The following is a 27316-nucleotide window of genomic DNA, read 5'->3' on the forward strand; positions in this document are numbered from 1 at the left end:
GCTAGCTGGTGCAGGCAGGTGGAAGAATATAAAGGGAGATTCAGGGCGGCGGCCGACGAAGTCGTCCGTCTCCAGAGGCAGCTGGCTAGTAGGGCACAGCTTACTTCCGCCCGAGATTCTGATGAGCTCCAAGCCCTAAGAGGCACCGTTGAGGGGATTTCTGTCTCCCTCGGGGAAAAGATAGCTGAGCTGCAACAACTGAAGATCCAACTGGCATACGAGCAGCGGGCCGTCGCGGACGCGGAGGCGAAATCCGAGGTCTTGAGGAAGAGGCGTCGAGAGGCGGAGGCCGAGAGCCAGCAACTTCGTCGGGCGCTCCAGGACGCGCTGCAGAAAAGGGGAGAGCTAGAAGAAAAAATTGAGAATCTAAGGCAGTCCTGGTTAAGGGATGGAGTAGATAATTCTAGGTCGGAGGGAGCCGGGCCTCCTTAGAGCTCTTTTCGTCTTTCTGTCTTTTCATGTATTTACTTCTCTTTTTGTCGTTTTGCCTTTCTTTCCTTGGCCTTTCGGGCTTTGTACCGTGTATATCGGAAATGGAATGAAAAGGGTGTTTTGTGTTACCTTGTCCGCGCGTTGCGCTAAATTGCCGTTCGCCGAACTTTTCTTGTCGTTTGACCTGTCTGATGTAGACGTCGTTGGGGGGGGCCCGGTCGTCGATGCGTTAGCTCGCCTTTCTCGTCGTACATGGCCGCAAGCCCGAGCTTGACCGTCCGGGCTCCGCATTACTTCGGGGATGTCGTTGTCTTCCTAAGCGGTGTCGAAAGTCTTTTCAGAGGCCGGGGGTGTTCGGTAGGAACCCCCCGTTTCAATTGGGACGAAGTCCTTTAGGTCTTTTGGTGCGGTTCCTCCTTCATCTGTTCCCGTCGTAGTTCGTCATCCTTCCTTTTTAATTTTCCTCCTCTTCTCAGAGTGAGGGCCCTCCCCCCGCTTTTCGCGGGGTTGCATAGAAGCGAGGAGGTGCCGCTGAGGGACTTTTTCCTTTCATCCGATCTTGTTGGGCGGCCGGGTTTCGCCACCATCAGTCCTTGCTGCAGAAGTCGCGGGTGGAGCCCGACTCCCGTAGGAGTCCGGGTGGGGTCTTCCTTGGCGTCGTGTACGGAGTCCGGCTCCCGTAGGAGTCCGGGTGGGTCTTCCTTGGTGACGTTGACGGAGCCCGGCTCCGTAGGAGTCCGGGTGGAGTCTCCCTTAGCGTCGTAGACGGAGTCCGGCTCCCGTAGGAGTCCGGGTGGAGTCTTTCTTGGCGTCGTGGACGGAGCCCAGCTCCCGTAGGAGTCCGGGTGGAGTCTTCCTTGGCGTCGTGGATGGAGCCCGGCTCCCGTAGGAGTCCGGGCCTTCCACTTTGCTCGAGCCAGGGCGAGGTTCTCCTCCCGTTCCCGGCTTGGCTGTGGGGGCGCGTTAGGGTGCTGTAAGGCCTCTCCCCCCATCCGGTCTAAAAGAACCGGGCCTTTGACTTTGCTCATGTCAGGACGAGATTCTCCTCCTGTTCCTGATATGGCTGTGGGGGCACATTAGGGCGTTGTAAGGCCTCTCCCCCCATCCGGTCTAAAAGAACCGGGCCTTTGACTTTGCTCATGTCAGGACGAGGTTCTCCTCCTGTTCCTGACATGGCTGTGGGGGCACATTAGGGCGTTGTAAGGCCTCTCCCCCCATCCGGTCTAAAAGAACCGGGCCTTTGACTTTGCTCATGTCAGGACGAGGTTCTCCTCCTATTCCTGACATGGCTGTGGGGGTACATTAGGGCGTTGTAAGGCCTCTCCCCCCATCCAGTCTAAAAGAACCGGGCCTTTGACTTTGCTCATGTCAGGACGAGGTTCTCCTCCTGTTCCTGACATAGCTGTGGGGGCACATTAGGGCGTTGTAAGGCCTCTCCCCCAATCCGATTTTGAGATAGTCGGACTTTCATTTTAGGTATGTTAGGACGGGGTTCTCCCCCGTTCCTAACATAACTTTGCTTCAAGCGTTTGGAGGGGTCATATCCAGTCGTAATAAATCCACGCCAGATGGGAAGAGTACGTCAAGTAGAAAGAAATTTAGATTCAAGGTGAAATCGTAAGTGATACATTTACAGATTTTTCGAGTTCCACGGTCGCGGGTGGTCCGCTCCTCCCTGAGGCCCTCCGGTGATGGAGTCGATGGTCCCGATGGGAGGTCGGTCCCCGGGTTGCTCCTCCCTTCTTGGCGGTTCAGGCTGCGGAAGGGCCCTTGGCCGATCTCCTCTACCCTCGGGCCTGCGTCGGATGAATCTGTCGAGCCGACCTCGCCGAATGAGCTCCTCGATCTCGTCCCGGAGCTGGATGCATTCCTCTGTGTCGTGGCCGTGGTCGCGGTGGTAGAGGCAGAACTTGTTGGGGTTGCGCTTCCCGGGGTGTGTGCGCATCCTCTCCGGCCTAGGGAGCTGCTCCCTGACCTCCATCAATACCTGGGCCTTCGAGGCGTTGAGGGGGGCGTAGTTGCGGAATCTCCCTGGTGGGGAACCCCGCCGAACCCCGCGATCCGGGCTCTCTGCCTGCGCGCCCGGGGTGGAGTATGGGCGCGCTTATGGCCAGGAGGGGATCGAGAACGCAGCTGGGCTTCCTTTGGCCTTTTTTCAATTACGGGCTTACTCGAGTCTCCCGCTTGCCGCTCCCTCACCGTCTCTTCATCCTTCATTTTGAAGGCTTCTTCCGCTCGGGCGTATCCTTCGGCCCGGGCCAGCAAATCAGCAAAATCCCTGGGATACTTCTTCTCCAGGGAGAACAAAAGATCATTCTTCTGAAGGCCACCCTTCAGGGCGGCCATTGCGACTGATTGGTCCAAGTTCCGGACCTCCAGCGCCGCGATGTTGAAGCGGTTGATGTAGGCCTGAATGGACTCCCCTTCCCTTTGCTTGATGTTGATGAGGGATTCCGAACCCTTCCGGGGGCGCCGGCTGCTGACAAAATGGGCCACAAATTGGTGGCTCATTTGATCGAAGGAAAAGATGGTACCCGGTTTCAAAGCCGAGTACCAGTTCCTCGCCGCTCCCTTCAAGGTGGACAGGAAGACCCGGCATAAGATGGCATCAGGAGCACCGTGAAGCAGCATCATCGTCCGGAAGGCCTCCAGATGATCAACCGGGTCCGAAGTCCCGTCGTAGCTTTCGAACTGGGGAAGCTTGAAGTTTGGCGGGATTGGTTCCTACATGATCATTTGAGAGAAGGGAGGGTCAGTACAAATATCCTCACCATAAGCGGGGGGCGCATGGCGGAGTTCTTCGATCCGCCGGTTCATCTCCTGGAGCCTCCGGTCCAGGAAATCCTCTCGACTTCGAGTCTCGAGGGTCCTCTGGCAGAACGGGGGCAGGGATCTTCCCGGGGTGGAGTCGTGGTCCGATTGAGGGCTCTCTACCCTCGGATTCGTTTTCCCAGGAAGGACGGGGCGGCTGGCCCAGGTGGCCCGCCCTGCCGCCGGATTCTGGTGTTCCGGGGACACCCTTTCCGGGCGTACCGATGCCTGCAGCTGCTGCTGCTGCATAGCTTGCACAGCCTCGGTGAGGCCTCTAACCTGCTGCGCCAGCAGGTCAAACTGCTCCGCGCCGACCGCCGCCGCCGGAGGAGGAGGTTGAGAAACAGGAGGGGAGGCCGGAGCCTGGGATCTGGCCGCGGAGGCCGTGGACCGTCGCATGGACGCCTTGCGAGGAGGCATCAAGTATGGATCCCGTGGGGGAAACAAGGAGTGGGTGTCGGAGGAGACGATCGGGGGCGGCTCCGTTGAACGCTCCTTCAAGAACAAGGGTACTGCGAAGACACAGGCCCCTTCCTCTAACGCCAATCCTGTTGGTGCAAAAATCCGCTTGCGCCGGAGAAGCTGGAGTCGGAGAAGTCGCGGTCACCGTCGGGACCTGCAAAGGAAGTCTAAACCGGAGGTGGGGTTGCTCCGGCAAGACCCTCCGACGCTCAAGTCAGTTCTCTGCCTCAACAAGAATGGAGTGCTCGAACGGAGAATTTAGCAGAGTTTTTAGATAAAAGATGAGAGCTTATAGAATAACGTATCTGGAGCCCCCTTTTATAGGCGGAGGGGGCAGTAGCCTGATAGCGACATCTGTAACCGTCTGGCAGTGGGTTGCCCAGGGTTAGGCGGAGTTTGCTGCGAAGAGTAGTGGAGTGGACCCGTGGCTATCACCGGGGTGTGCCACGTGGAGTCTGTCGCGGGGAGTGGAGCGGCGTCTGTTGTCGCGATTTGCCAGCGGATGGGAGAATCGCGCGGTATCCGTCGCAGGAAGTGGAGCAGGATCGCGGCCGTTATTGTGGCCTGCCAGAGAGTAGTGGAGCTGCGCGAGATCCGTCGTAGGGAGTGGAGTAGTGCTGTGACCGTTACTGCGGCCTGTCAGGGAGTGATGGAGCTGCGCGGAATCCGCCGCAGGAAGTGGAGCAGGATCGCGGCCGTTATTGTGGCCTGCCAGGGAGTAGTGGAGCTGCGCGAGATCCGTCGTAGGGAGTGGAGTAGTGCTGTGACCGTTACTGCGGCCTGTCAGGGAGTGATGGAGCTGCACGGAATCCGCCGCAGGAAGTGGAGCAGGATCGTGGCCGTTATTGTGGCCTGCCAGGGAGTGCAGATCCGCCGGCTGAAGTTCGGCAGCGGTCGGAGCTGATGACGGAGTCTGGCTCCCGTAGGAGTCCGGGCGGAGTCCTCCTTGCGGTTGGAGTCGTGGGGGGAGCCCGGCTCCCGTGGGAGTCCGGGCGGAGTCTTCTCGGAGTTGAAGTCGTGGGCGGAGCCCGGCTCCCGCAGGAGTTCGGGCGGAGTCTCCTGCAATCAAAATCAGGTGCGAAGTCCGGCTCCCGTAGGAGTCCGGACGGATCTTACCGGCGGTCGAAGTTGGCGACGAAGCCCGGCTCCCGTAGGAGTTCGGGCGGAGTCTACTTGCGGTTGAAGTTGTCGGCGGAGTCCGGCTCTCGTAGGAGTCCGGACGAAGTCTGTCTGCAGCCGTTGGAGTCGAGGACGAAGCCCGGTTCCCGTAGGAGTTCGGACGGAGTCTTCCTGCAATTAAAGCTAAAGGCGAAGTCCGGCTCCCGTAGGAGTCCGGACAAGGCATACCGGCAGTTGTTGTTGAGGACGGAGCCCGGCTCCCGTAGGAGTTCGGGCGGAGTCTACTTGCGGTTGAAGTTGTCGGCGGAGTCCGGCTCCCGTAGGAGTCCGGAGAAGTCTGTCTGCAGCCGTTGGAGTCGAGGACGAAGCTCGGCTCCCGTAGGAGTCCGGGCGGAGTCTTCCTGCAATTAAAGCTAAAGGCGAAGTTCGGCTCCCATAGGAGTTCGGACAAGGCTTACCGGCAGTTGATATTGGGGACGGAGCCCGGCTCCCGTGGGAGTTCGGGCGGAGTCTACTTGCGGTTGAAGTTGTCGGCTGAGTCCGGCTCCCGTAGGAGTCCGGACGAAGTCTGTCTGCAGCCGTTGGAGTCGAGGACGAAGCCCGACTCCCGTAGGAGTCCGGGCGGAGTCTTTCTGCAATTAAAACTAAAGGCGAAGTTCGGCTCCCGTAGGAGTCCGGACAAGGCATCCGGCAGTTGTTGTTGAGGACGTAGCCCGGCTCTCGTAGGAGTTCGGGCGGAGTCTACTTGCGGTTGAAGTTGTCGGCGGAGTCCGGCTCCCGTAAGAGTCCGGACGAAGTCTGTCTGCAGCCGTTGGAGTCGAGGACGAAGCCCGACTCCCGTAGGAGTCCGGGCGGAGTCTTCCTGCAATTAAAGCTAAAGGCGAAGTTCGGCTCCCGTAGGAGTTCGGACAAGGCTTACCGGCAGTTGATGTTGGGGACGGAGCCCGGCTCCCGTGGGAGTTCGGGCGGAGTCTACTTGCGGTTGAAGTTGTCGGCTGAGTCCGGCTCCCGTAGGAGTCCGGAGAAGTCTGTCTGCAGCCGTTGGAGTCGAGGACGAAGCCCGGCTCCCGTAGGAGTCCGGGCGGAGTCTTCCTGCAATTAAAGCTAAAGGCGAAGTTCGACTCCCGTAGGAGTTCGGACAAGGCTTACCGGCAGTTGATGTTGAGGACGGAGCCCGGCTCCCGTAGGAGTTCGGGCGGAGTCTACTTGCGGTTGAAGTTGTCGGCTGAGTCCGGCTCTCGTAGGGGTCCGGACGAAGTCTGTCTGCAGCCGTTGGAGTCGAGGACGAAGCCCGGCTCCCGTAGGAGTTCGGGCGGAGTCTACTTGCGGTTGAAGTTGTCGGCTGAGTCCGGCTCCCGTAGGAGTCCGGACGAAGTCTGTCTGCAGCCGTTGGAGTCGAGGACGAAGCCCGGTTCCCGTAGGAGTCCGGGCGGAGTCTTCCTGCAATTAAAGCTAAAGGCGAAGTCCGGCTCCCGTAGGAGTCCGGACAAGGCATACCGGCAGTTGTTGTTGAGGACGGAGCCCGGCTCCCGTAGGAGTTCGGGCGGAGTCTACTTGCGGTTGAAGTTGTTGGCGGAGTCCGGCTCCCGTAGGAGTCCGGACGAAGTCTGTCTGCAGCCGTTGGAGTCGAGGACGAAGCCCGGCTCCCGTAGGAGTCCGGGCGGAGTCTTCCTGCAATTAAAGCTAAAGGCGAAGTTCGACTCCCGTAGGAGTCTGGACAAGGCTTACCGACAGTTGATGTTGAGGACGGAGCCCGGCTCCCGTAGGAGTTCAGGCGGAGTCCTCCTTGAGCTGATTCTGCTGAGGACTTCAGCTGTGGGTATTTTATACCCAACACATGGGATTGGCCTTATTTGGAAAATACATATACTTGACCTTCTTCTTGTAAATGGGTGAAGATATGATGAAGTCATATCTCTAAATCGCAATAATCCTCAATTGAAGGTCAACGAAACCGGAACTGAGGTCCATGTCGGCGGTATGAGTTGGTGTGGATCCATACCGGACTGGACCAGCACGAACCGATATAGAAGAGAAGAAGGAAACCGAGGATGAGGAAAAGAGATAAAGAGGGGAGGGGGAGGGAGAAGGGCATAGGAGGGAGAGGGTGGGCGGAAGAGACACCGGCAGTGGCCACAGGCGGGCTGTGGGCACACTTGGAGGGCCACCAAGCCCTCTACTTTGTCCGCCAAATCTCGATCGATAGAGAAAGATAGAGAGAGGGGGGGAAGGCAAAAAAAAAAGAGGGAGGAGAAGCCGCCAGAGGGCCTCCAGCTTTCTACCTTCCTTTCTTTCCTTTTCTTTTTCTTCTCCATTCCTTTTTTTTTTAATTTTTCTTCTTCTTTTCTTTCATTTTTTTTCTTTTTTTCATCTTTCCTTCCTTTCTTCCTTTCATCTTTCTTCTTCTCTCCCTACGAGGAAGGCTTTCGGAGTCCCAAGCTTGTCTCGGTCCTAATTTTCTCACAGGAATGGGACGGGGCAGCCAAGACGCCCCTCATCCCACCGGGATGTAGAACCTTGCCTGTAACTATACTGCTATATGTGCAAATATGTCTTTATATGTATCCATAGATACATAAGTATATGTACATCAATTTTTAGATATAGGTATGATGAAAACTTTTGGATAGGTATCCTACATCTGAACTATGTATCTATGCGGACATTTTTATGTATGTATCTACGTTATATGTGTTTGTGTATATGGAGACATTTTTGCACATAAATGCAGGTATGTCCAAAAAGTATGTGTATATATGTAACGTATATGAATCTATATGGATGATGCATATGTAATTTGAATTGTTGTCCAACAATATTGGAGCATCACATTCATTTTGTTCACCGCAAATGTCTTATATTAGCACATACATGAAAATCCCTTAAGCTCCACTTCTCAAATTTTTTCCTCTGCTACATGTTAAATGGCTTCTGTGAGTTGCTTCTGTACTTATATTTGTTTTTTCAGGTTCGATTACTGTTGTCAAAGGTCAATGCTCTTTCAGAAAAATGGGATAACATTCCTGTTGTGCTTGCTGGTGATTTTAACAGCACCCCTGAAGTATGTTGATTCTGCCCAATAATTATAGTAGGTTATGCATTTATATCATCGACTTACTGCCTTCCATTGGTCTTATGAAGACATTTCTTTATGGGAATGAATTACGCTAGTTAATTCATAAGGGAGTTCAGTAGCAGGCAGCAATCAGGACAAAGGTGTAACAGATAGAGACTTTTTCTTCCGTGGGAAAATCAATGTTACATGAAGTTCTTCCTTCCCCTGAACTAGCCTCTTGTAGTTGTCATTGACTTCTTGGTACACAGTGATCAAAAGTAGCTTTCATGTTTCCACCTACCAGGCCATCTCAAGATACTCCATAACAAAGACCGTAGTCATAAATATTATGAAAAATGTGCTTGTTTCTGTACACTATGTGACAGCTAACTTCTGATTATTTTCTTGTGGGCAGAGTGCAATATATGAATTCTTGTCAACCTCAGAGGTGAATAAACTGTTTGTTAGATAGTTATGTGTGCATTATTTGATTTTCAACTTAACCTGGTACTTCTATACGAGATTGTGAGTTTGTGACATACAATCATGTTTGAACTCAACTTTAATTGAGATGATTAATGATACCTAAGGGCTCTTTGTTGTTTATTTCAGCTAGATATTGCTGCACATGATAGAAGATATATATTTGGACAAGATAGATGTGAGTTTGCTCTATATGATCTGCCTAGGTAATCAAGAAGCTAAATGTTTCGATAATAGTATATGTGTTACTATATCTATTGACATACTTATGGGAGATCTCATCTTCAGTTCTTCAATACCCATAATTAATTATTTATTTTTTTCTTTTGCAGCTTTCTAAAGTTTCATTGGACTGATGAGGAGTTGAAAAATGCGACTGGGCAATCAAAATGTACAAAACTTGAGCATCCGTTGAAGCTGCATAGCGCTTATGCTAGTGTTAAAGTACTTGTCTATTTTCTTGAAGGCTGTGTTTGGAGGTTTTAGTTTCAAAATTATGATTTTGTCCCCATGATTTAAGGTATCTGAGTTTTAAAATATTAAGAATTTTTTGATAGTGTTTGGTTGCTAGAGAGTTCAAGAATAGAAATATTTGAATATAATATGTTGTCCAAAAAGGTAGCAACCCAAGAGAGAGTGTAAATTGAGTTTTTCAAAAATTTCAACTAAATCAATAATTTAAACAATTAAGTGCTTCTAACTTAAGTGATTGTGGAGTGTATGTAATTATGTAGCAGCATAATTGAAATAATGAAGGTAGAGTAAGAATGTAAAGCGAGAATTAAAATAAATAAAACAAGCACAAAAGGCACAATACAAACGACACAAATTTATAGTAGTTTAGTGCAACCCCACGCTACATCCACTCCCTAAGAGCCCGTTAGGAATTCCACTATAATCTCTTTGATTACAGCATGTTTGTTTTATTCAGGATCACAAACAAACTCAGTTGATTTTTCGGGATCACCAACTAGAAACTTACACAATTATTTTTTGGGATCACAATTAAATCCAGCTGGTTTTATGGGATCACCAACCACAACCTTACACAATTGTTTTTTGAGATCATAATTAAATCCAGTTGATTTTACGATTTCACTAACCAAAATCTATAAAATCCAATTTTGGGTTTGGATAGGCCTTTACCTCAAGTTTCTTTTGGAGGTTTCTTTCCTCCAAAAGAAACTTATAAAGAAAATAAAATACTAGAAACAAAAATTTAGCACAAAAAAAAAAAAAAAAAACTCTTTTAGATATGGAGAAAGTCGATGAAAAGTTGCATTTTTGATGCTTGACTTCTCTTCTTTGATGCTCGAGAGGATGTAGAAATTATTGGAGAATATCACTCTTTGAAAGCTCTCAAATCTGTGCACTTAGTTTTCTTTTCGCTCTCTTTTTCAATGGTATTCAATGAAGCTTGCTCAAATTGATGATTTTCTCTTTTTGATTCACTTAGCTTACTTCCCAATTGATTCTCTGGCATTTAAAAACCTTGAAAGTGGTTGGAGAGTGAATTTTAGCCATTGGAAGGATTGGAATAACTGTTAGAAGTAAAATCTAGCCATTAGCAATAATGCAGAAAACTAACCGTTAGTGCAATCCCAGGCTTGGGGTCGACTCTAATTCCTTAGGGGTCGACTCCAGTTGTCCTGGGGTCGACTCGAGCTCTTCAGGGGTCGACCCAAGCTGCATCTTGAAAATGCTGCCTTCTGTCTTTTCTAAGAGAGTTGGCTTGTTCTGTGCATGAGTCGATTCGAATCCGTGCCAGGTTTCTTCCAATGTGCCAGAGTCGACTCTTCTTTGGAATCGATTCCTGATCATCCTAAAACTTAGAAACTCTTTTGTTTCAGCCTGTTTCAGTGCAGGGGTCGGTTCCTAGCCTCCTGGAGTCGACTCAACTAAGTCTGAAACTTGAAAAATCTTTTTTGAAATCCTTGATTTAGCTTCTTTGAGAAAATCTTTTTCTGGATGAATTCTTCAATTTAAACATTTTGAAAATCCTACATTCATCCTTGAAACACATGATTAGAATTACAATTGCTCAAAATTTGGTAATCATCAAAATCAATCATAGGATCAACATAATAAGAGAAAAATGTGATTTTGAAAAATTCTTCTTGAAATAAAAATTATTAAATTTCTGATTTTAGGATGCTCTAAAATTTCATCACACAACCAAATATTCTATATTATGAAATCATGATTTGTAATTTCAAAAAAACAAAAGATACAATTTTTTTGGGCTCACCCTAAGTACTTGAAATTTCCTATCTTATTTTGAAATATATTTCAAGAGATTGCAATTTTCTTTAAAGGGTAATGCAAGGACAAGGGGTCGTCATGGCGAACCGCTAGCTACCACCTATCACTCTAAATTTCTTGGAACGGTTGACTATATTTGGTGAGCTACTTTTAGTCCATCTTTACTTCATAAATACCTTAATGTGATCTGACCTTGTTCTCTTTAATGAAGGTACTCAACTGGACTTGCATGTACGCGGGTTTTAGACACTATTTCCATTGACATATTACGAAAGCTAGGCGGTCTGCCAAGTAAGGTATTGTTTATTTACTAACTATTTGATCATAACTTCAATACTTTTGTTAGTCTTCCAAGTTAAGGGTCGTTGCATTTAAATAGCAATCTGAAGTTGTCCTCATGTATGTATGCGTGCGTGCTTGTGCGTGTGCGCGCGTGTGTGTGCACGTGCATGTGTGTGGATACACACACACGCGCGCATATTATACATTTGCATACGTGTGTATGGGAAGCATGAATACTTCAAATTGTATGCCACATCTGTATTGGAAATATATTAGACATCAATTCCTGTTGAATACTCCTAGGATATATGTCAAATGTGACAATGGGAACCATCTCCATAAGAAAACCTAAAGTTAATTTGGCAATATCCCACTCCTTCCTGTGGGGCTTATATAATCTACGGCTGTTGCTGAACAGTCTAGAACTTCAATATTCATTTGTAAGGGAAGCCTACTCAATAGAGTTGTTTCAATCCATGGGTGGTCAAAGAAATCTAGACTGAGGTTGGTGGATGATACACTCCTAGGATGGTAGGTTTCATTTCCTCTACTCTGAAGAATAGCACCAAAGGAAATCATGGAAATTCTCTCCCTTTTATTAATGGTGGTTATAGGAATAGTACAGTTAGACAATACGAAGGTTGCTGTAGACATGAGCATTGACTACAATAACATCACTCTACATGCAAAGGAGAGAAATTTCCACTGCTAGATCAGATATTGTCAATCTATTGCTAGAAGATGGAACTCCCGAATTAGGTCAAACACTGTTCTTGATTTGAATCCTTAATTCCTCATCATCTTTTGCATTTGAGTGGGTGTCGAGGGGTTCAAGAAAACATGAAATTTTCTCAGGTTGACATTTTATCTCTATTGGTTGTGACACCTTAAGGTCCTTAACATGGGTTAGGCTTGAATCCTCTCTACTTATCAAGACCAATAAGTAGACAGTCATCTGTGAACACTGAACAGTTAATGAGAGACAAATGGACCCTGGGTTAGGCTTGAATCCCTTCAATAATCCTGCATCCAATGCTTGATGCAAGGTCTTAGACACCATGTCAGCACTTAGAATAAATAGGAATGGGGAGAGCTGGCTTCCTTGGCTCAGACCAAAATGGAAAATGAACCGGTTAAAAGGTAGGTCATTAACTAGGATGGCAGGTGAAAGCAACGTAACACAATCCTTGACCCCATTCAATGCTTGATTTAAGTTCCTAGACCTCAGGTCTGCAAATAGAGAAATAGGAATGGGGAGAGTCAGCCTCCTTGTCTCAGAACAAAAATGGAAGATGACCTGGTTAGAAGGCAGGTCATTATCGAAGGAATTGATTATTGAACACTTAACCCATCCAATGAATTGATTATGGAACCCAAAGTGGCAGTGTTGGAGGATGGTGGAAAGTTAATTCCATTTCACATGCTTGCAAGCCCTCTCTATGTTGCCTCTAATTGCCACTAGGGACCCTCTAGTAGGAGCCTCTCCAGGAAATGTAAAATTTCCTTGGCTAGGAGGTCGTTTTCAGCTATGCTTTGATAGCAATTAAAGTTCCCAATTCCTCATATATCATGTTGAGAATAGGCTTCACATGGTTGACAAGAAGCTTTACAATCACTTTACAAGATGTTATAGAGACTGATGGGCCTGTAGGTTATTGCCTTTTAGCTTAACAGCATTGGTTTTCTCAAAGATTAGGGTGAGAAAAGTAGATTATCCATCTAAGCTATGTTGAAGATGTTCTTGGTTACTACTACCAAAATCCTTTTTGATAATACTGCATAATGCTTTAAAAAACAGGGCTAAAATCCATCAAAGTCAGGGTGCTCTGTCTGCGGCATTTGAATTAGATGGTCAACTCAATCTCATCGTAAAAAATCGGAGAAATAAGAAGAGCAAGTTTGCAGAACCATCTTGAGCTGCCCATACTGAGGTGCACCGTACTATAATTCAAATTGGGACTGTTCCTAGGTTTTTGATATATGAGCCCAAACCAGTCTAAACCAAGCAAAACTGCTCTGTAATGCTTAGATCAACCCATACGATCCAGTTTCAGATGGTACCATTTTTCAGAGTGAAGAAAAGCATCTTGTGCTTGTGTAAGCCGGGGTGTATTACCATACTGTACAGACCATATTGTATAGAATGGGTAAGGTACTGGTATGATAACTGGTACCAGTTTTATGGGCCTCGGAGGGGAGCACTTTCTTGATTAGAGACCTTGTAAGGTATTAAGGGGAGCTCTATAAGTTCATCAGGAAAGCTGAGATTCCATTTCTCATAGAAGAAATGTTGCATGGCACATCTAATCACCTCATCAACCTAGGTTATCTTCCTCGTTTTGGTATTTATGCACTCAATGTGATTCTTGTGCCTTAAGATGATAAAGGAACGGCATACTCATGTTCCCTCGATCCATTCTCTTAGCCAAGATATTTGAGACTTCTAATGCGAAAAGATTTATTGTTGCCACAATTTTGTTGTAGCTGCTTATATGCTGTAGTGGTGGAGGTGTTGTTCTTGGCTAACACCTCTCTTTGTTGAATCTCAAGAATTTCTTATTGAAGAACTATTATCTTAAGGAAAATATTGCCAATCTTGATTCCAATTTTCAATGCAAGGTTGGTGGACTAAACATGAACATCACTCTATGTGCATTTTGAACCACCTCGGTTATATCCTTGCAAGAAAGCCAGAATTTTCCAAAATTGAAAGGCTTGGGTTTTGGGTTAGGAGAGGCTTTAACATTAGGAAGACAATAGTGTACTGAATTTATGCATGGGAAATGACGTGCCTGATAGTCTAGAAACATGTCAATTTGTCTTCCATTAGCAACAGCTTGGTAAATCCTCTTCCAAACTTTGGTCCCTACCAAGTCTATTATTGCACCTTGGATAGTTTGGACCAGCAAATTCTAGATCAATGAGTCTATTGTTACACAATAAAGCTATGAATTCATGAATGTCCCTGCCCCCACATGATCTTTCCCTCCATGTTTCTGAGTTTTGGATGTAGTACAGGTAAAATCACCTATGAGAAATGTGGATATCAGATATACTGATATCCAAAATATTAGAGGTGGTTTTCTGTCACTATTTTCCTGTAGGTCCCATTTGTGCTAGCATAAATAACTCCTTAAAACCTAAGGATCATGAGAAGGTGTAATGATCACATTCACACCAAAAGTAGCTTGCTTATTGCAAGAGCAAAAATCAATATTATCCATTTTAGACATCCTAGTTATGATAATTCCTTTGGACAAACCTTCCAATAGAATAATAAAAACGCACCAGTTTTGACCAAGAAATTTTTGAGCCTTGGAAATAAAATTATAGAATAAACATGTTTCAAGGAAACAAAATATATTAGAATCATGAGACCTAATTAATTTCTTTTCTTTGGTATGGTATCAAATTATTTTCTTACATAATTCAAAAAAGAGGGCTTAGAAACCCCCTACGATTCTGAGGATTAGAATAGTAGCGAGCTCAAGGAATTAGGGTTGACCTTGATCCCATTGATAGACTCACAATCCTCCTAATCAAGAGATAGCTCTTTCACCTCCATAGTAAAAACAATAGACCTTGTTGAAGATGCTCTACCAAGTAGTTGGTTTCAATTGCAGGGAGTGGTCTCAATCTCTACCATTATAACTCTCTTGAGAGCTTTGAAGGAGGATTTGTGATTTTAGGACTTTGAAGGGTGAATGGGGTAGGAATCCACATTAGTAATAGGATGATCCAATCAGGGAGAATGGAGTAATACCCTCAGCCCATTCAACTTGAATCTCTCAAAAGATTGGCAAAAATAGGGTCAGACCCCCTTTTCTTTCATTAATGAATCTCAAATTGAGATAAAGCCTCTATTTACGCTCGTGAGGTTCATCCTTGCACTATCCAGTTGGATTCCTTCTATTCAAATAGGATACAACTCTTCCAAAAAATAAACATGACTAGTGAAATAAATATGAAAAAGCTAAAATCTTATAGAAATTAGATCCCACTTATATATGGCTTCACGTTCTGATGCTCTGCTTAATTCTTTCCGGATTAGGAGATATGCCCAATCAAAATCTTTCTCGAAAAGCAAATTTTTGGTTTAACTGCATGTTCGAGGTCCAAATGATGGTATTTGGTCCTGATTCCTCAATGTGCTGCACCTTTTAAGGGGCAATACTATATTGTAGAGCTTAAAATGTTGCCCAATTTGAAGAAAAAGGAGCATCTTAATTGAGCATCGTACGACCAAGTTGACCTTCAGAAGTTTGGCATGCGATTCGACTTCTCGATGTGGTAGATCTTGCTCCTAAATACTGTTCAAACATCCCCATAATGGCCAAAGTAGTGTGCTTCAAGTTTGGTGATCCTCTTGGATCATACGAGAGGTTAAAATCTATTGATGGGCACTAAAATTGGGACAATTGTTTTTAAATAAGTTCTTGTGATTAGCAAATTGGTTAAATTTAATTGGTATGATCAAGTTGAGATAGAGTAAGCTTTCGTGGACCAAGGATGCATAACTATGAGAGGTGTTTGTGAGCTTAGGGTGCAAAGTGGATCATCTTTGAAGTTTAGCTTCGGTAATGCACAAATAAGAACTTGTCTCTCTTTAGTCCCAATTTCTTCTACTACTAAGACCTTTGAGACGGTTGATGGGTCCGTCTCCTTGTTGTTTTTGGATTGCCACTATGTGCATTATGGGTGGGGAGGGGGTGTTTGTGTTTATCCTTTGTCGTACCTCCCACATGGTCCATAACTTGTGCAAGGCTTCCAATGACCTCTCCATGGGTTGGTGATTTGTCATGTCCAAGATGTGGTCTCTTTGGATCTTACTAGCAAATGTAGCAAATCCTGACCCTTCATTCATGGTTATCAAACCATTAGCCATCTTTGTATCTCCACGTCCTGCTAGTTTTCCAACTATGCCCCACACAACAGTTCTTATTTGGCTTGAAAACTCGTTCTTAATAGGTATAGACATTAGAAAATATCTCAAGTTGGCTTCAATTCTTTGTTTTTCATCCTTTTGGTTGGCCGTACCTAAGGGTGCCAATTTATGATCTGACTAGTCAACTCGACCTGCGAACGACCTATTATAAGTAGGTTTGGGTTTGACGTAAATGGGTTTGGGTCATAAACGAGTCAACCCATCTAAACTTGTTTATATAATGAGTTGGGTTCATGTTTAAACCTTTGATCCGTTTAATCTATTTTGATCCATTTAATAATTGGGTTGAATCATATCTCGACCCATTCAGCCCATTTAAAACATGTTTAACTTATTTTAAACCTGCTTAACTTGTTTCTGACCTGTTAAATCTGACCTGCTTAACTTGTTTAACCTATTCAATCCGTTTAACCAGTTTAACTTGACTTGACCTATTTAATAAATGGGTTATGTAGGTTGGGTCGAGTTATCTATTTAATAAACAGGTCGAATTAAGATCTGAATTTTTGATCGATTAAATAAATAAGTCAGGTTTGGGTTGATGAATTTTTGACCCAACTAGCACCGACTTGACCTGTATGTGACCCGACTCGATTGCCACCTCTAGTTGTGCCAAAATGGTTTAGGGTGTACCGAACCGAATAGATGGGAAACCAGGTTAGTTCGCCTTGCCGGCTCGGTAGATAGATTGAACTGAATTAAAAAGGCCCCTAGTTAGCCTATTTCTTTATATAGGCCGAACCCAATCCCCCCCTCTTCATGCTCATTGATTAAATAGGCATGTCGTATCTCTAGTTCGTGATTGTCACCTCCCCTCCCCTCTCTTCCCAACTTGCGCAAGGGAAACACCCCCCCACATTGAAACCCTACCCATTCGTTGTCGCTGCCCCATCATGGATCTGCTAATCCCTCCGTCTCCTCCTCCAACCCAATGTTGTTGCTCTCAAAACCCTCGCCGCTCTCCCACCTCCACTCGTCATTGTCGACATCCTCCTTCTAGTCTATCTTCTGCTTCCTATCCTTCCTTGGCTATGGCTGCCGGATGCGGGAGACCGACCAAGTCTCTTCGCTCCCTCCCTCTCCTTTTTCCTCTCCTCCCTCTTCTTTCTCCCTCACGGTTTCGATATGCCATGGTTTGGTATGGCATGGACTGGTACCATATTGTACTGATCGCATGCCAGCATGCTTGTCGGTACCGATTCCACCATTCTTGGTCATCCCTAATTGGAACTCGAGATGTTATCATTCATGGCATAGTCTTGACAAGAAAATTCCCCAACTGTATCTTTACTGGCCAGCACCTCCACGCGGCACAGATTAGAGAGATTTCTCCAAGAGAATTATTGCTATGTTTTCCTACTTTTAGCTAAAATGTGGATGCCTGACCACAGAGGTTTAGCAATATTAACATGGATGCACACTTTGGCAGTTTGGCCAATCCTTCTTTATGATGTCCTTGGTCCAAGGAAACAGATTTCTTTGGTGGTGTATTCTTCCAATGTTCACATGCCACATTCATCTCGCCAAAAAAGATGGTATCAATGTACTTTTGTGGAAGTAGCTCAACCTTCTCCATCATTTTGGTGGTCTCCCATTTATATCATCATACCTTGGACAGCCTTAACCCACTGAGTCTTATTGATTTTTCTCCAACAGCTTGCCCAAACCTCCTAGATTTTAGTAGGCATGGCTAGTAGGATAATCAAAATCCAAGGCCACCAGATTGGAGGAAAATGTCTTAATTCCAATACCTTCACTCATTCTGCAGAATTTTTTTCTTTTTTATCTATAAAGGGAAAAAAATATCACACTAACGTAAAGAAGTAAGTCGGAACCATCAACTTTTCAAGACTTAGAAATAATAAATAGATACACATAATAGCAGTATCTGATACAAATTTAGACCATAAAGATGTAATTGGAAATAATAATCAAACATCTGAGGGTATGATTTTGTAAAAGACCACCAAAGAAATCTGGCGGAAAGCTTTCAAAAAAACTATTTGTGGCAACTAAAATAGAACCAATGCTATTTATTTTTTTGTCGATGCCAAAATAGTACATCTCTTTCTGTTTTCCGATTCTGTGCAGTCCTATAGTCCTTTGATTCATGTTATAAGAACAGTTACCCAAGCACAACATGGACGAGCGTATATATTACGTATGGATATACCCAGTTATATATAAAGACATGCATACTATTTATAATCTGAAATAAAGTCTTTTAAATTATTATGAATTAAGAGACAAGAAGTAGGAAGATCACATAATGAGAAATATAAAAGTAGTTCAGTTTCTTAGATTTTTGCATCTTGCAAATTGATCTCAAGTGTTGCTCCATTTGTTGTTCTTGATAGGGCTCAGTAATGGGTACCAACAAAAAGATGAGACAAAATAAGAGAATAGATAAAAGAGGTAATGCTATAACTTGGAAATGGAACAAAATTGAAATAATTCTGTTTCAGCATGGTGCTTGAAAAAAAAAATTCCCATTCAGCAAACTGCTAATCTCCTCAACAATCTGTGTTTGGACTGGAATGAAGAGACACGTGTCCAGACGGATGTTTGAGGAAATAACATGGTTTTACTAAAAATAATTTCCAAGTTTTATGTTCTCAACTAGGTATTCAAAATAAAAGGCGGTAAAAGTTCAGAAAATGAAGATGCAATATGATACTTATTATTATAATAATAAATGTACAGTGAATTGCCATGAGGTTTATGAAAAATAATCTGAAGGCATATTAGGGAAATAAAAAAAGCATGAAACCAACATATAGAAAACTAGGCAAGTAAAGAACCTCCCTGATGAAAACATCATGCTAGTGACAAACAAGGGAGAAGAGAGAGGCATGACATGGGAGTCTTGCTGGGATTTCTTGTAATCCCAGAGTATACAGGGTTGATGGTTTCGTATATTTTGCATTTAAAAGAGAAGACGTAAGCAAAGATAGAGGCATGGGTGAATAAAATTTTATGGGCTGATTCTCTTTGGTTGATCAATCTCCTAATAGATTTAGATTGGGAAGGATTTGTTGACTATTGTGGAAATTTTAGTGAAGACTACATGTTTAATGTATTAAAGAACTTGGTTCTTTTTTTTTCTTTACAAGGTGAGGGGAAGGGGCCATGGCTCCACTTACCCCTTGGCTCCACAGCCGATAGCCATAGGAAAATGAGAGAGTAATAGCAATATGATTGAAGTCTAAAAGACATCAATGGGATGGTGGCAAGTAGGCGACTAGTGGGAACTTGGCCATAGCAACTGTTGGTGCAAAAATCCGCTTGCGCCGGAGAAGCTGGAGTCGGAGAAGTCGCGGTCGCCGTCGGGACCTGCAAAGGAAGTCTAAACCGGAGGTGGGGTTGCTCCGGCAAGACCCTCCGACGCTCAAGTCAGTTCTCTGCCTCAACAAGAATGGAGCGCTCGAATGGAGAATTTAGCAGAGTTTTGAGATAAGAAATGAGCTTAGAGAATAACGTATCTGGGTCCCCCTTTTTATAGGCGGGGGAGATAACGGATTGATGGCGGTATCTGTAACCGTCTGGCAGTGGGCTGCCCAGGGTCAGGCGGAGTTTGCTGCGAAGAGTAGTGGAATGGACCCGTGGCTATCACTGAGGCGTGCCACGTGGAGTCTGCCGCGTGAAGTGGGGCGGCGTTTGTTGTCGTGACTTGCCAGCGGATGGGAGAATCGCGCGGTATCCGTTGCAGGAGGTGGAGCAGGATCGCGGCCGTTTATCGTGGCCTGTCAGGTAGTAATGGAGCCGCGTGGGATCCGTCGTAGGGAGTGGAGCAGCGCTGCGATCGTTACTGCGGCCTGTCAGGGAGTGGTGGAGCTACGCGGAATCCGCCGCAGGAAGTGTAGCAGAATCGTGGCCGTGATTGTGGCCTGGGAGTGCAGATTTGTCGGCTGAAGTTCGGCTGTGGTCGGAGTCTGACCCCACGTAGGGGTCCAGGCGGAGTCCTCCTTGCGGTTGGGGTAGTGGGTGGAGCCCGGCTCCCGTAGGAGTCCGGGTGGAATCCCCTGCAATCAAAATCAGATGCAAAGTCCGGCTCCCGTAGGAGTCCGGACAAGGCTTACCGGCAGCTGACGTCGAGGGCGGAGCCCGGCTCCCATAGGAGTCCGGGCGGAGTCCACTTGCGGTTGAAGTTGTTGACGGAGTCCGGCTCCCGTAGGAGTCCGGACGAAGTCTGCTTGTAGCTGTTGGAGTTGAGGACGAAATCCGGCTCCCGTAGGAGTCCGGGTGGAGTCTTCCTGCAATCAAAGTTAAAGGCGAAGATTGGCTCCCGTAGGAGTCCGGACAGCTTACCAGCAGTTGACGTTGAGGACGGAGCCCGGCTCCCGTAGGAGTCCGGGCGGAGTCAACTTGAGGTCGGAGTTGTCGGCGGAGTCGGCTCCCGTAGGAGTCCGGACGAAGTCTGTCTTGCAGCCGTTGGAGTCGAGGACGAAGTCCGGCTCCCGTAGGAGTCCGGGCGGAGTCTTCCTGCAATCAAAGTTAAAGGCGAAGTCCGGCTCCCGTAGGAGTCCGGACGGGGCTTACCAGCAGTTGACGTCGAGGGCGGAGCCCGGCTCCCATAGGAGTCCGGGCGGAGTCCACTTGCGGTTGAAGTTGTTGACGGAGTCCGGCTCCCGTAGGAGTCCGGACGAAGTCTGTCTGCAGCCGTTGGAGTCGAGGACGAAGCCCGGCTCCCATAGGAGTCCGAGCGGAGTCTTCCTGCAATCAAAGTTAAAGGCAAGTCCGGCTCCCGTAGGAGTCCGGACGGGGTTTACCAGCAGTTGATGTTGAGGACGAAGTTCGGCTCCCGTAGGAGTCCGGGCGGAGTCTTCCCTTGAGGTCGGCATCGTGGGCGGAATCGTTGATTCCGTTGAGGACTTCGGCTGTGGGTATTTTATACCCAACACCAGTCCCCCTACTTCCGAGTTTGAATTTCGAACGAAGGAAGTACAGAGAGATGGGTACAGCCGAAGCCGTCCCTCGAATCCCACGCACTGCTGCCCCCAGATATTTTGGGCATTAATTGCGCGCGTGCCGGAGTCTTTTCGAATTGGGGCGGTGCGAAGTGACTCTTCGAAATTTCCGCAGGTACACTGGCCTAGGTACGACGTAATAATGGCCCTGTCAACCGTCAGCCGCTTTTAGCCGCCTGCCAAGGGGGAGTGGGACACGTGTCGGATGCGGACCGGTCTGGGGGGATTCGCGATCATTATGGCGCTGGATCCCAGGGTCTATTTAAACCCGTCCTCCCACCTTTAGGTGCCCTACTTCGTTCCTGAGTTCTTACCAGTGTTTGCCTTTTCTTCGAGAGCCCTGTTTCAGTGGGCGTCTTCTCGAGTCGTAGGCGTCTCCTGTTTTTGTTCCTCGGGTCCCTCAGAGCGATATAGGTTAGTTCCAGCACCGCCAACCTTCTTCTCACCACCTAGGGACTTCTTTTCTGTCATTATCTTTTTGCATCCCTCCGAGTTAGCTTCCTGTGACCTCTCATTCCCCCTTCTGTCCGCCTTCTTAGGGTCCTTTAGAGCCCCCCCTTCGAAACTACTCGAAATGTCTTTCGGCTCTTCTGCTCCCTGCAGTTCCGGGAGTTCTTCCGCCTCGAACCCCCAGGTCCCCGTCTCTGCAGACGAACCCGCGTCTGGGGCTGGGCTCCGCCCGATTTTTGCGCCGGGCGCCATTCCGTGTTCCCTGACCTCGGAGGAGCTCCTTCTGATAAGGGTTCAGTACGGAGTTCCTCCGGAGTACGACCTGGAGCTGCCTGGCCCTTCTGGTCGGACCAGCACTCCTCCGGGTCGCTTTTGCTTGTACCAGGAAGCATTCCGTGCTGGACTCCGGCTTCCGCTTCCTTCCTTTGTCGTTGTCCTCTTCCGTTTCTTGGACATCTCCTTGGCTTCCGTGGCCCCTAATTCTTTTAGGTTTTTGATAGGATTTCTCTCTCTCTGCCACGTAGTCGAGGTCCAGCCGTCTCTCTCCTTGTTTAGGCACTTCTATACCTTCAAGCGCCATCCTTCGGCGAAGGACTGGTGGTATTTCTCCCCCCAGTTCGGCAAGAAGGGGTTGCTGAAAGGCGCCCCTTCTTCGATCCACAATTGGAAGAGGAAATACCTCTTCGTCCATTGCCCGACCCTGAAACTGGGCCTGCCCCCTTCGGGCTCTTTGAGGGATTCTGTCCGCCGGGCTCCCAGCCTGGGGGAGGACGACCTCCAGGCCGCCCAGAAGCTTCTAGCTTATTCCGCTCCTTCCCTTCCCAATCTTCTGAGGGAGCAGTTTCTTTTCAACATCGGCCTGAGTTCTCAGGATCCAGCGAGTATTCATCTTTTACCTTATCTTCTCTTTTCATGCTTCCCTTCTCTTCTTCTTTTTACCTCTTCTTCCCTCTCTCTCTTTTTTCCTTCTGTTTCTTTCTTTCTCTCTTCTTTTCTTTTTTTTTTTTTTTTTTGACTGATTGGTTTGCTTCTTTTTTTTCTATCCTTTTCTCTCTCTCCTTTTCTTCTCTTCTTTTTTCTCTTTTTTTTTTTTTTTTTTTTAGGAATGGACGCCGAAGCAGTGCGGAGGCTCGCCAGGGGCATGAGGGTCCACAAGAGAAAGGGCGCTACGACCTCCGGATCGGCGAAGAGGGCCAGGGCAGAGGAGACGAGCTCAGCGGCACCCGTCCAGGCGGCCTCGGCCATCGACATTCCCTCGGATGCCGAGCTAACAGCTCCTCGGGCCTCCTCGAGGAGTCTGCCGATTGGGGCCCCTGCCCCGGGGGTCCGCCCCACGGAGGCGCCCGCCGCGGGGAAAAGGAGGAAATCGGTGGCCCGCAGGGCGAGTAGCCGCCGAAATGCTGCGGACGAGTCCTCTGCTCCGAGGAGGGGTCGGAGAATCCCTTCAATGATAGGGACCTGATCAGGCGGCTGATCGACGGCTGCATTCTGCCTGACGTCGTGGAGAGGATCGACCGCGTCGATCCTGAGTAGCGGGCTTGGGATTCTTTGGGGTCCTTCCTTGAGGTGAGCGACTCTTCATTTACATGGCTATTCGGCCCTTGTACTGATTCCCTAGCTGTCTTTGCAGATTGGGCACCAGCTCCTCGCCTATATCGAGGCGATGAGCCGCACGAGGAGGGACATCCTTCAGGTGGAGGAGCGCTGTCAGACGGAGGTTGCTCGCCTCCAAGCAAAGACGGCCGAAGTAGCCGCCCTCCAGGAGGCCCTGGAAAGGGAGAAGAAAGCCCGGGAGGAGGAGAGGCAGATCTTGGAGGAATCGGCGAGGAAGGCGGAGGCCGAGGTCGCCCACTTGGTCGAGCAAACTCCGGTCCTGGTCTCGGAGGCCAGAGTCCTTGCGGTGGAGGAATTCAAGGCCTCCGCGGAGATGAGGGACCTGAATATCCAGTTCGGCCAGGAAGCGTTCATTAAGGGGTTCGAGCTCTGCCAAGAGAAGGTGGCCAGAAAATTTTCAGAGCTCGACCTCAGCTTCCTAGGCGAGGAGTCTGAGGACGAGGCCGGCCCCTCGTCAGCCGCCACTGCTGTCGCAGCCCCCGCGCTGAGTTCTCCACCCCCGCCCCTGAGGTCTGAGACCTCCGATCTTGTACCTTTATTTCGTCGTAATTTTTCTTTTCCATTTGTCTTTAAAAATCATTCAATCAATAAAGTTGAATTTCTCGTTGCGGACGGCTTCTCTTTCCTCCTCCCTCCTCTCTATTTTTCTTCCTGCCATGAATCGTTCTTTGACGCCTTTACCTTCCGATGGCAGTGTCCCGCAGAAGCACTCCCCCTGCCCTTGGGGGTCCCGCTGAAATCAACGATCCAGCGGTTGAAAAAGGAGGTCCTTCACCTGACGAAGAAGTTAAAGAAGACGGAAGCCGAGCTCCGCAAATCGAGAGAAGGTCACTCTGAAGCCGCCGCTGAGGCCGCCCACTTTCGGAGTCTCCATGTGAAGGGGATCATGGAGTATAGCCGGAGGAAGGCGAACTTTGTAAAGGAGCTCGAGGAATGCAAGAAGAGCTCCAGTGACCGGATTTGGGCCCAGGCCGCCAGGATCAGCGCCCTCAAGGTGGAACTGTCAGCTGCGAAGGGGAAGATCGGCCAGCTGGAAGGAAATTCATCCCGGCTCTTGGCCCGGGTCGACGATGACCAGAGATGGTCGCAGAAGGTTTCCGACCTTCAGCAGTAGCTTCAGGATGCCGAGGTGAGCCACGACGTGCAACGGGCTAGCTGGCGCAGGCAAGTGGAAGAATACAAAGGGAGATTCAGGACGGCAGCCGACGAAGTCGTCCGTCTCCAGAGACAGCTGGCTGGCAGGGCACAGCTTACTTCCGTCCAAGATTCTAAAGAGCTCCAAGCCCTAAGAGGCACCGTGGAGGGGATTTCTGTCTCCCTCGGGGAAAAGACAGCCGAGCTGCAACAAGTGAAGATCCAACTGGCACTCGAGCGGCGGGCCGTCGCGGACGCGGAGGCGGAGTCCGAAGTTTTGAGGAAGAGGCGTCGAGAGGCGGAGGCTGAGAGCCAGCAACTTCGTCGGGCGCTCCAGGACGCGCTGCGGAAGAGGGAAGAGCTAGAAGAGGAAATTGAGAATCTGAGGCAGTCCTGGTTGAGGGGCGGAATAGATAACTCTAGGTCGGAGGGAGCAGGGCCTCCTTAGAGCTCTTTTTGTCTTTCTGTCTTGTCATGTAGTTACTTCCTTTTTGTCGTTTTGCCCTTCTTTCCTTGGCCTTCCTGACTTTGTAGTGTGTATATCGGAAATGGAATAAAAAGAGCGTTTTGTGTTACCTCGTCCGCACGTTGCACTAATATTGTTGTCTGCCGAACCTTTCTTGTCGTTTGACTTGTCTGATGTAGACGTCGTCAGGGGGCGCCCGGTCGTCGATGCGTTAGCTTGCCTTTCTCGTCGTGCGTGGCCGCAAGCCCGAGCTTGGCCGTCCGGACCCCACATTATTTCGGGGATGTCGTTGTCTTCCTAATCGGTGCCGAAAGTCTTCCTTGGCGTCGTGGACGGAACCCGGCTCCCGTAGGAGTTCGGGTGAAGTCTTCCCTGGCGTCGTGGCCGGAACCCGGCTCTCGTAGGAGTCCGGGTGAAGTCTTTCCTGGCGTCGTGGCTGGAACCCGGCTCTCGTAGGAGTCCGGGTGAAGTCTTCCCTGGCGTCGTGGCTGGAATCCGGCTCTCGTAGGAGTCCGGGTGAAGTCATCCCTGGCGTCGTGGCTGGAACTCGGCTCTCGTAGGAGTCCGGGTGAAGTCTTCCTTTTTGTTCGAGCCAGTGTGAGGTTCTCCTCCTGTTCCCGGCTTGGCTGTGGGGGTGCGTTAGGGCGCTGTAAGGCCTCTCCCCCCATCCGGTCTAAAAGAACCGGGCCTTCGACTTTGCTAATGTCAGGACGAGGTTCTCCTCCTGTTCCTGACATGACTGTGGGGGCACATTAGGGCGTTGTAAGGCCTCTCCCCCCATCCGGTCTAAAAGAACCGGGCCTTTGACTTTGCTCATGTCAGGACGAGGTTCTCCTCCTGTTCCTGACATGGCTGTGGGGGCACATTAGGGTGTTGTAAGGCCTCTCCCCCCATCCGGTCTAAAAGAACCGGGCCTTTGACTTTGCTCATGTCAGGACGAGGTTCTCCTCCTGTTCCTGACATGGCTGTGGGGGCACATTAGGGCATTGTAAGGCCTCTCCCCCCATCCGGTCTAAAAGAACCGGGCCTTTGACTTTGCTCATGTCAGGACGAGGTTCTCCTCCTGTTCCTGACATGGCTGTGGGGGCACATTAGGGCGTTGTAAGGCCTCTCCCCCCATCCGGTCTAAAAGAACCGGGCCTTTGACTTTGCTCATGTCAGGACGAGGTTCTCCTCCTGTTCCTGACATGGCTATGTTTTAAGCGTTCGGTGGGGTCGTATCCAGTCATAATAAATCCACGCCAGGTGGGAAGAGCACGTTAAGTAGAAAGAAAATTAGATTCAAGGCGAAATCGTAAGTGATACATTTACAGGTTTTCCGAGCTCCTCGGTCGCGGGTGGCCCGTTCCTCCTTGAGGCCCTCCGGTGATGGAGTCGATGGTCCCGATGGGAGGCCGGTCCCCGGGTTGCTCCTCCCTTCTCGGCGGTTCAGGCTGTGGAAGGGCTCTTGGCCGGTCTCCTCTACCCTCAGGCCTGCGGCGGATGAATCTGTCAAGTCGACCTCGCCAAATGAGCTCCTCGATCTCGTCCTGGAGCTGGATGCATTCCTCTGTGTCGTGGCCGTGGTCGCGGTGGTAGAGGCAGAACTTGTTGGGGTTGCGCTTCCCGGGGTGTGTGCGCATCCTCTCTGGCCTAGGGAGCTGCTCCCTGACCTCCATTAATACCTGGGCCTTCGAGGCGTTGAGGGGGGCGTGGTTGCGGAATCTCCCTGGTGGGGAACCCCGCCGAACCCCACGGTCCGGGCTTCTCTGCCTGCGTGCCCGGGGTGGAGTATGGGCGCGCTTATGCCCAGGAGGGGATTGAGAACGCGGCCGGACTTCCTTTGGCCTTTTCTCAACTGCGGGCTTACTCGAATCTCCCGCTTGCCGCTCCCTTGCTGTCTCTTCATCCTTCATTTTGAAGGCTTCTTCCGCTCGGGCGTATCCCTCAGCCCGAGCCAGCAAATCGGCAAAATCCCTGGGATACTTCTTCTCCAGAGAGAACAAAAGATCATTCTTCTGAAGGCCGCCTTTCAGGGCGGCCATGGCAACTGATTGGTCCAAGTTCCGGACCTCCAGCGCCGCGATGTTGAAGCGGTTGATGTAGGCCCGTATGGACTCCCTTTCCCTCTGCTTGATGTTGATGAGGGACTCCGAACCCTTCCGGGGGCGCCGGCTGCTGACAAAATGGGCCACAAATTGGTGGCTCATTTGATCGAAGGAGAAGATGGTACCCGGTTTCAAAGCCGAATACCAGTTCCTCGCCGCTCCCTTCAAAGTAGACGGGAAAGCCCGGCATAAGATGGCGTCAGGAGCACCGTGAAGCAGCATCATCGTCCGGAAGGCCTCCAGATGATCAACCGGGTCTGAAGTCCCGTCGTAGCTTTCGAACTGGGGAAGCTTGAAGTTTGGCGGGATCGGTTCCTGCATGATCGTTTGGGAGAAAGGAGGGTCAGTACAAATGTCCTCACCATAAGCGGGGGGCGCATGGCGGAGTTCTTCAATCCGCCGGTTCATCTCCTGGAGCCTCCGGTCCAGGAAATCCTCTCGACTTCGAGTCTCGAGGGTCCTCTGGCAGAACGGGGGCAGGGATCTTCCAGGGGTGGAGTCGTGGTCCGATTGAGGGCTCTCTACCCTCGGGTTTGTTTTCCCGGGAAGGACGGGGCGGCTGGCCCAGGTGGCCCGCCCCGCCGCCGGGTTCTGACATTCCGGAGACGCCCTTTTCGGGTGTGCTGACGCCTGCGGCTGCTGCTGCTGCATTGCTTGCACAGCTTCGACGAGGCCTCTGACCTGCTGTGCCAGCAAGTCAAACTGCTCCGTGCCGACCGCCGCCGCTGGAGGAGGAGGAGGAGGTTG

General features: G+C 49.1%; 1 protein-coding gene across 5 annotated transcripts in view; it reads left to right on the plus strand.

The window, feature by feature from the left end:
* Positions 1 to 27316, plus strand: part of LOC105035783 (carbon catabolite repressor protein 4 homolog 3) — a 55966-nt gene that overhangs the window by 14407 nt on the left and 14243 nt on the right. For 2 of the 5 annotated variants that reach the window (XM_073253794.1, XM_073253796.1), the window contains exons 7-12: positions 7793 to 7885; positions 8295 to 8327; positions 8492 to 8568; positions 8695 to 8806; positions 10678 to 10763; positions 10836 to 10920. In XM_073253794.1, coding sequence (XP_073109895.1) covers positions 7793 to 7885; positions 8295 to 8327; positions 8492 to 8568; positions 8695 to 8806; positions 10678 to 10763; positions 10836 to 10920 — 486 coding nt within the window. Of the gene's footprint in view, positions 1 to 7792; positions 7886 to 8294; positions 8328 to 8491; positions 8569 to 8694; positions 8883 to 10677; positions 10764 to 10835; positions 10921 to 27316 lie in introns of those variants that run through there. The other 3 variants (XR_012139673.1, XR_012139674.1, XM_073253795.1) reach the window with 3 other exon arrangements.

The sequence above is a fragment of the Elaeis guineensis genome, chromosome 3, assembly GCF_000442705.2.
Source record: "Elaeis guineensis isolate ETL-2024a chromosome 3, EG11, whole genome shotgun sequence".
Taxonomy (NCBI): Eukaryota; Viridiplantae; Streptophyta; class Magnoliopsida; order Arecales; family Arecaceae; genus Elaeis; species Elaeis guineensis.